General features: G+C 45.7%; 1 protein-coding gene across 3 annotated transcripts in view; it reads left to right on the forward strand.

The window, feature by feature from the left end:
• The first annotated feature begins 665 nt into the window (after positions 1 to 665).
• TTL (tubulin tyrosine ligase) overlaps positions 666 to 9360 on the forward strand; it is a 32582-nt gene continuing 23887 nt past the window's right edge. For 2 of the 3 annotated variants that reach the window (XR_009405309.1, XM_059405608.1), the window contains exons 1-2: positions 667 to 1212; positions 4021 to 4099. Coding sequence is in view for 2 of the 3 variants with exons in the window: in XM_059405608.1 (XP_059261591.1) it covers positions 1056 to 1212; positions 4021 to 4099 (236 nt within the window). In the remaining variant the exon portion in view is untranslated. Of the gene's footprint in view, positions 1213 to 4020; positions 4100 to 9360 lie in introns of all 3 variants that reach the window. The other variant, XM_059405609.1, reaches the window with a different exon arrangement.

Raw genomic sequence — 9360 nt, forward strand, 5'->3', positions numbered from 1 at the left:
CCTCTATTCCTGAAGACTTTTGTGCCCTCTTTAAGATCTTCATCTAGTTTAAGATCATAAAGATTTTATCTCATGTTTTCTGTTAAAAGTCTTATTGCTTTACTTTCATATTTGGATGCATCAGCTCCCAATGAATCTGCAACTGATGTTGTGTGTGATAGAGGTCAAAATAACTTTTGTTTTCCAAATGTCCATCTACTGAGCCAACTTCATTTATTGAAAAGTCCGTCCTTTTCCCCACTGATCTGCAACGTCACCTTTGTTAGGAACCAAGTGACTATATCAATCGATAGATATCTTTCCTTTGGTCTACTTGTCTCTCCTGTGCCCAAACCATACTTTCTTAATTACTGTAGCTTTGTATTTGAATACTATAACTTTTATAGGTCTTCATTTCTGGTAGTGTTAAGTCTTCCAACTTTCTTCTTCAAGATTGCTTTTGTTATTCTTCGACCTTCGCATTTCTGCATAAATTTTAGAATTGCCTTGTCCATTTCCATTCCGCGGTCGTGGGATTGTGCGTTGGAACGTTTCATTTTTATCCACAAATCGTCCCTTTGGAACAGCGGGGGTGGAAGAGCCGCAGCGTGCCGCGCAGAAGCGGGGGGTGGGGGATCCTCCGCCGGCACCGCCCCCTGACTGGGACCCGGGACGCAGGGGGACGCGCCCAGTCTCCCTCGGTCGCACACTGCCAACGCTGCGTCAAAGCCGCGTTCGTCCCGGCCGTCCTCCAGCCACCGGGGACCCCAGCCAGGGCCCAGGACGCGCTGCGGAGCCACAGCGAAGAACCCCCCGCAACCCAGCCCGGGCCGGGCGGGGGCGGCCGCGCGGCATCACGGGGCGGAGGCGGGGCCGCGCCGGGAGTTGAAGGAGGGGGAGGGGGCGCGGCCTCCGGGCTGACGCGCGGGCGCCGGGGCGCGGCGCCACCGGGACCCTAGTGATTCGGAGAGCCGGCGCGGCGACGGGCGCCCGGGCGGGTTCCGCGCTGAGCCGCCACCTCGGCCGGCTGGTCCCTGCGGCGGCGCCCGGGCGGCCCGAGGGCACGGCCCTTCGCCATGTACACCTTCGTGGTGCGCGACGAGAACAGCAGCGTCTACGCCGAGGTCTCGCGGCTGCTGCTCGCCACCGGCCACTGGAAGAGGCTGAGGCGCGACAACCCCAGGTTCAACCTGATGCTGGGCGAGAGGAACCGGCTGCCCTTCGGGAGACTGGGTGAGCCCTTCCCCGTGCCCGCCCTCCCCCTCCTCCCACGACCCGTTAGCACCCGAGCTTTTGTCTTAAGGTCATCAATCTTCCTCTCCGTCGTTCCTCGGGCGGAGAGGAAATGGATCCGTAAAGGTCTAAGCGCTCCGCTTTGCATGCCTTCTCGTCCCGTAAATCGGATTCCGCCGCGGCTGCCGGACAATGGCAGGTCCCTGCAACCCGGCGGGCGTCGGCAGCGCGCTCCGCACTGCCCGGGCCAGACGCCCCCAAATCGCACCGGGCTGAGCTGGGGCGGGGCCAGGCCCGGCAGAGCGGCCGCACGACCTCGGGCTCGAGTCCTCTTTTCTGCACTCAGGATTCCACCCTGCCTGATGCTGGCGCGGGAGGGATCCTTATGTGTGGAAAACCCTGAGGACTCAGCTCCCCGAAGGCTCAGGTGAACCGGGGATTTGGAAAAGACCTCTGGATTCCAAAAGCTGGAGCTGCAGAGATGAGCCAAGCCAGGGAATGGCCGGAGGGTGTCTGACTTCGGCCTTTCCTTAGTGTTTCCACAGCTGTGTGTTGAATGCAGATTTTACAGGACGCGCGGGCTTCCCCCTGCGACCTACTTCTCTGACCTGCTCTTCCCGAGGGAGTAACCTTCGGGAGTAACTCACATGGTTGATGCTGGCTTGGCATCATATCTACATCCATATCCGCATCCCCGCGTGTAGGGAGGGGCCGGGGACAGGAGAGGAGGGGAGGACCAGCAGCTCCTTTCTAGATGACGTAATCCAGAAGTTGTGCAGATCACTTCAACTTACATCCCATTGACCTGAACGGTCTCATGGCTTCTCCTCACTGCGCAGTCATCCCGGAGATGCAGCCTCTCCCACAGTAGCCATCCATGTTCCTTGCCAAAATTCTCCTGGGGTGGGGACCAGTCAGTAACGAGGAAAAGTCATCTCTGCCTTGGAAGGCAGCCCAGAGAGAGCCGTGTTTGATGTCCAGCAGAGGATACAGTTTTTAGAAATAGGTGTGGTCAGAGGGTGGAGAGGTTGAATGGGCAGATTGAAAGCTGGCCACTGGTGAACTTCCATAGAGCCTTTGGGTGTGGGGGGGGTGGCTTGTACAGTTGTAGTGATTTTGGGAATGAAGGGTGTTTAGCATAGCCTTATGGACATTTTTCCTTTGGAATGGTACCATGGACAACTTTTTATTGTTCTAGAAATGTAAGATGTATGTATGAGGGGGACTCCATGGAGGGGCTAATTTCAACCCCCAGAAATTTGGGACCACAGGGAATGTGCCTGCAGATTCCCTTTGGTTAACCTGTCTCTCCAAGAAGCCCTTAGCAAATAGAATACCTTCCCTGAAAGAAGAACTACTGGGCGCCTGGGTGGCTCAGTTGGTTAAGCAACTGCCTTCTGCTCAGGTCACGGTCCCGGAGTCCCGGGATCGAGTCCCACATCGGGCTCCCAGCTCCATGGGGAGTCTGCTTCTCCCTCTGACCTTCTCACCTCTCATGCTCTCTCTCACTGTCTTCTCTCAAATAAATAAATAAAATCTTAAAAAAAAAAAAAAAAGAAGAAGAACTACTGACACTTGAGAACATATATTTCCTTCTTGCTCTTGCATTTCCCTGCCTGACCGACTGACTTTCCTCTGTGGAAAGTCTCTGCCGGGGCCAAAGCAGGGACGTGGTTGGCATTGCTATGGTGGACTAGGGAGGACTAGGGAGGAAGGAGCAGAAACTCACAGGGCCCAAATCATAAACAAGTACCACAGAGTCGACAGAGGATAAATATTTGTTTTTTTATGGAAAAGCAAACAGCGTCCGTCAGCCATCTGGTTATATGTCTTCACTGTTAGGGATATTTAGTTTTTGCTTAAAGTGTGAAACCCAAGGAGGTGGCTTATAGAGCCAGGTAAAGTCTCAGGAAGGTTGGTACCATGGAGATAAGAAAGTAGACAGCTGAGGTATAAGGCAGGTTCATCTACCCCAGGGAGACAGTGAGAGCTAGTTAGTGCCTAAGTCTTTTAATTTAAATTGTATGCTGTTCTCAGATGTATTCTTCTTACCTCTGGCATCTTCTACTCTCCCTTTGTTTGGTTTTACTTTTTTTGTTGTTGCTGGAAATTCAATGCATTTTGTTAGGATTTTAAACAAAAATGGAGGCCTTTGTGTTTGTTTGTATCCTTTCTGCTCTATTTTATAGAGGAGGGGACAATCCAATAAGATTTACTAAAGATGAGTTTCTCTGTGGAGATACTCAGAAGAAGGTTCTCAGGGCTTCTGATTTTATAGACCTGGCTTCTCCACTACCTTCGTTCGCCTCTTGTGGCTCTTCTAGAAGGTCGCAGAGGTAGACGTGCTTGAGAAAAGCAACAGCATAGTTCTAGTGCCCACCCTGATGGCTGTAGAAAAGCAAGGTTGGGGTGTCAGAGCATGACTGTTACAGTTGCATTGTACAAAGATTATTAAATCCTTCTGTGTTAAGCCAAGAGTGGGGTGTGGTGGGGATCAAAGAGAGGTGAAATGGAAAATGCCCTTCTTCCCTAAGGAGAGAAAACAAAAGCAGCAGCTGTCTTTGGCAGAGCTAGGATGTTGTTACCTTAATGCCCACTGTGGGGCCGGGGAGGGTTTCCAGGGCCGTGCTGTGGAAGGGGAGTACATGTGCAGGGCAGTGGAACAGTTCCATTTCTACCAACCAGTCCTGAAATGGAAGAAAGAAAAACTGGGCATGACACAGCTGTTCTCTCTCCTACATGCTGGTGCTGACATGGTCATTTCCCACCTGTCCTCTTTCCCTTCTGAACCTCCTCTTTCCTTTATAGGTCACGAGCCTGGGCTGATGCAGTTGGTGAATTACTACAGAGGGGCTGACAAACTGTGTCGCAAAGCTTCTTTAGTAAAGTAAGTGTTTAAGATCCTTTCAATGCAATACATAAATGTTTTTCGTTTTCATCCTGAAGCACTTAAACAAAAATGTGAGGTTTTTTTTTTTTTTTTTTAAGAGGATAAAAATAACTTTGATCTAAAAAGCCAGCAATATGAGTTCTGGAGCATCCTCTGTGCTACTTTGATTGCAGTTTTAAACTTTGCTCTTTGTGCTTGATAAAGCCTGTCTGTCTCCTAGGAGGCTCCCTAGAAGCAGAGGGGAAACCAGGTTTCTTGTGTGGGTGATTGATGGGGCGGGGGAAGAGGTGGAGGCTCCTGGGAGAAACTCACTTGGAAGCAAGCGGGGGCCAGACAGCAGGAGGAGAAGCCAAGCAAAGATGTGGTTTCAACAGAAGTCTCTCCTCAGCTTGACGCCCTGACGCTTCAGGAGTTCATGGTACCTCAGCATTGAGACAAGAGGACCTGTGCTCTAGTATCAGGCAGCCACTGGCTGTGGGGGAAGTGGGAAATGTAGCTCCTCCCACATTTCTGAGCAGCGCCTGGACCCTGGAGAAGAGGCTTGCATGAGCTCTTGGGAGCCACCTCCCGGCAGCCAGGGGTCCCCTCAGAAAGGACAGCGGGGCAGGATATAACACTATTGGCTACACTGCCCATCTCTGAGCAGTGCGGTTATAGCAAGGTGTCACAAGAATGGTACGGGAAGGTGGAGGGGACCAGTATTATACAGTAATAAAGATCTAGGATCAGAAGCTTGGGTTCTTTTTTTTTATTTTTATCTCAGAGTTCCAGAGAAGCCTGGGTTCTAATCCCAGGTCTTCTTCTTCTTGGCTGGGGCAAATTTCCTCATCCCTCTGAGCCTTAGAATCTACCTCATAAGGTGGCTGCAAGGATTAAATATGGTGATGATGTAAAGTATATAGCACAATGGTAAGACTCTGTGCATTAGTTTCCTTTTATGTAAATAAAATGAGGATAGTAGTAGCAACTGCCTTAGGGTTGTTGTAAGAATTAATTGAATTGATTTGTGTATTGGCTTTGAGTCATGTCTGTCTCATAGTTCACACTACATAAGTATAGGCTCTTTTATTACTCTTATTATGGCTGTCACTGCTATGACTGTTTTCATTTGAGTAGGGAAAAACTGGGTAGTGCCCTTAAAATTGCGGCTGTAACAGGTTTCCAGTATTCTTTCCATGATGACCAATGAACATGTATGTGTAGCCAAACAAACCACTTAGGGAAGAAGACACTGGAAGGTATGACTCAGTTTAAATGCTCTTTTCCCCACTTGCATTTCTCTTTGGGCTCCATCTAGGTTGGGTGTTCATGGCATTATTTTCCCCTTTTTGTTTATACTCATTGGCCCCAGTAATGTATGTATCCACTTCTCTCTGTGATGGATTTTCATGATTCACCACTACCCCTAAAGGTGAGCAAAGCTTTGTGAAGTCTTATTATTACATTATTTTAAAAGATTTTGTTTATTGGTCAGGGAGAGAGGGAGAGTACGTGTGCAAGCAGGGGAGGGGCAGAGGGAGAGGGAGAAGCAAACTCCCCACGGAGCAGAGAGCCCAGTGCGGGGCTCAATCCCAGGATCCTGAGATCATGACTTGAGCTGAAGGCAGATGCTTAACTGACTGAGCCACCCAGGCTCCCCTTGTTAGTACATATTCACATATTTAGAATGCAAAAGATTATTTCACCAAAAATAAGAGTAAAAGTGGGACATGATTGTTTATCCAGATTATTCATTTAGAAAATTTTTAAAAAAGTTTATTCAATCTTTTTTCTGCTATGATTTTTTAATCTGAAGATAAATGTAGAATTTAGCTTTTAGTATAAAAAGTATAAGCTTTTTTTTTTTTTTAAGATTTTATTCATTCACCTGACAGAGAGAAAGATCGCAAGTAGGCAGAGAGGCAGGTAGAGAGAGGGGGAAGCAGGCCCCCCCACTGAGCAGAGAGCCCGACACAGGACTCGATCCCAGAACCCTGAGACCATGACCTGAGCTGAAGGCAAAGGCCCGACCCACTAGGCCACCCAGGCGCCCCTAAGTATAAGCTTTTATGAGTATAAGTACAGAGGAAGCTGTAAAAAATACATATCTATAACATTCTACATATTTGCATAGTTAGCAGCTATAATGAAGTGGAGTCAGTAGATGGCTGGAATCTTGATTGGGTCTGAGTAGGTATCTGGATCTTGGATGCTCAGTTGGTTAAGAATCTGCCTTCAGCTCAGGTCATGATCTCAGGGTATTGGGATCAGGTCCTGAATGGGGCTCCCTGCTCTGTGGGGAGTCTGCTTCTCACTCTGCCTGCTGCTTCCCTTGCTTGTATTCTCTCTCTGTGTCAAACAAATAAATAAAATCTTTAAAAAATAATAATAATTCACATTTCCCTGATGATGAGTGATGTTGAGCATCTTAAAAAAAAAAAAAAAAAAAGATGACCCATCTGTAAACGTGGATGGTGGTGATCATACCTAGCTCTATGTCCTTCTATGGTATGTGACATTGTTGTGATGGCACCTTGTGAATGGTGGCTGGGGCTTGTCATCATCCGTGTAAGCTTTCTTCATTATCTCAGGTGTCCCTCAAGGGATTGTAGTAGTTCCAGGAATTGATGGTCCCTTTGTTGTTTTGTCCCTCTCTCATAATTTTGTATGGTGTGAAAGGGCTCCAGAGAGTTAAAAACATAATATTCTCATTTTAATGTGGGACAAAATGGCAGCTCCGGGAGGACAACTCGGTTGCCCATGGCCATATCTTGCCCATGTTGAGCTTAGATGGTTCTAATCTGTACAAATGGGACCTGTGGGCTGTATGACTGGGCATCCCTCACAGGGCTTTCCAGAACTGCAGTAGGGTTTTCCACTGGACCCTTTACAGCAAGTGCTTTCCTCTTGTTACTTCAGGGCATTTCAGAAATTCATCAAGGCCCTGAGGCTGTATTCTCAGAGCCCCAAGTGGCTTTTCTTTTAACCCAGGGTAGAAGCTTTCTTTTCCTATGGTGAATTTTTCTCCCTTGTGTATATATGTAAGTCTTCTATTGTGATTTCTTTCCAAATGAGTTTATGAGGAAATGCAGCAATTGCAAAGGTTGCTGTCCAGCAGAAATAGAATGCTAGCCACGTGTGTAATTTAAAATTTTTTATAGCTGTGTTAAACTAAGTTTCAAGAAAGAAGTGCAATTTACTTTAATAATATATTTTATTTGACCAGAGAAATCTAAAATAATCAGTTTGATGTATTATTAATAGAAAAAACAATTCACGAGATGTTTTATGTATTATATTTTCATTCTGAGTCTTCAAAATCTGATGTGCATTTTACATTTTTGGAACATCTTAATTCAGACACTAAATTTTCACCTGAAATCCTTTCCCTCTAGTTAGATTTCATAAAAATTTATGGTTGGAAAAATAGATTTACATACTTAGATTATCCCCACATCAACTTTTTCAGTAACCAAATGAAAAATCATTTGCACAGGGGCGCCTGGGTGGCTCAGTGGATTAAGCCGCTGCCTTCGGCTCAGGTCATGATCTCAGGGTCTTGGGATCGAGTCCCGCATTGGGCTCTCTGCTCAGCAGGGAGCCTGCTTCCCTCTCTCTCTCTCTCTGGCTGCCTCTCTGTCTACTTGTGATTTCTCTCTGTCAAATAAATAAATCTTTAAAAAAAAAAAATCTACATGTTGAGTCATGTTCTAAAAATATGTAAAATTCATTATTGTTGACTTATATTATGAAGTTGAAACAAAAATTTTCACATTCGTCGGACTAGGTCATAAATATGATCTTCTTTTCCCTTCCTTGGAGCTTTAAATTTAGCTTGATCATATGTGGTGTGGATATCAGTGAGAAAATGTCAATCCCACTGCCATTTTTTATGTTTGATTATTGAGTGAAATAATTATTTCTTGACTTGGGGAGCATTTTCTTTTATTGCAAGGAAATCTGATTTCGAGTTGACAATACAGTGAATTGTAGGACTCCTTTATCTCTCAATCAGTGAACACTGGCAGAAAACACAGAATCATTAAATCCATTGTCTTCTGTTTCTTTCAACAGTTCCATACTGGGGAATCATTGTAGCATTTACAAGTATATACTAAAGCATTTCAACAACTGTATCCATGATAGTTTTCACAGAGCCGGCTTCAGAAAATTGAGTGCAAGTGTTTCTGATATGTAACATACAGTACAATGAAGCAATAAAAGAAGCATCAGTCTTAAAATCCCAGTAAGTCAGATGTCAACCCAACCTAGCTGAAGTACTGTCACCATAGAAGTTTTCACATACAGGTGAAATTCTTCTTTGACAGATGTAAAAGATTCAAAAAATACCTACATCACAAGGTTCATAGTTTTTTGTTTTCATTTTTTAAAGATTTTAGGGGCGCCTGGGTGGCTCAGTGGGTTAAGCGTCTGCCTTCGGCTCAGGTCATGATCCCAGGGTCCTGGGATTGAGCCCCGCATCAGGCTCTCTGCTCAGCGGGGAGCCTGCTTCTCCCTCTCTCTGCCTGCTGCTCTGTCTACTTGTGATCTCTGTCTGCCAAATAAATAAAATCTTAAAAAAAAAATTTATTTGACAGAGAGAGAGAGAGATCATAGGTTCATAGTTTTGAGGCTACAAATACTTTTTCATGTATTTGAAAATTCTTTGAGACAGAACATACCCAAAGTATTAAATTGGGCAACATCTCGTGTCACAGAACTCAACTAAAACTAAAGAAAAATATTTAAGATTTTTTTACTTTTGAATCAGTTTTTGATATTATTAGAAAGGCTTAGTGCTCCTTGGGCAATGTTCATGATTTAGTTAAAGATTGTTCACTTTTTGTAAAATACCTTTTTTGCTCTTTTCCTCAGAATATTTCTTCTAACTGTATTTCTATCTAAAATGGTTTGCTTTTTTTTTCTTTAAGGTTTTACTTACTTATTTGAGACGGAGAGCATGAGCAGGGATGGGGGGCAGAGGGAGAGGGAGAAGCAGACTCCCCACTGAGCAGGAAGCCTTATGCAGGGCTCAACCCCAGGACCCTGAGATCATGACTTGAGCTAAAGGCAGACCTTTAACCAACTGAGCCACCCAGGAGCCGCTAAAATGGTTTTCTTTTGGAGCACCTGAGTGGCTCAGGCAGTTGAGTGTCTGAATCTTAGTTTTGGCTCAGGTTAATTCTGGTTTCAGCCACAGATTTCACTGATTGTTTTTTTAGTTTTTTATTTATTCTGGTTTCAGCCACAGATTTCACTGATTGTTTTTTTAGTTTTTT

The sequence above is a fragment of the Mustela nigripes genome, chromosome 7 (assembly GCF_022355385.1).
Source record: "Mustela nigripes isolate SB6536 chromosome 7, MUSNIG.SB6536, whole genome shotgun sequence".
NCBI lineage: Eukaryota > Metazoa > Chordata > Mammalia > Carnivora > Mustelidae > Mustela > Mustela nigripes.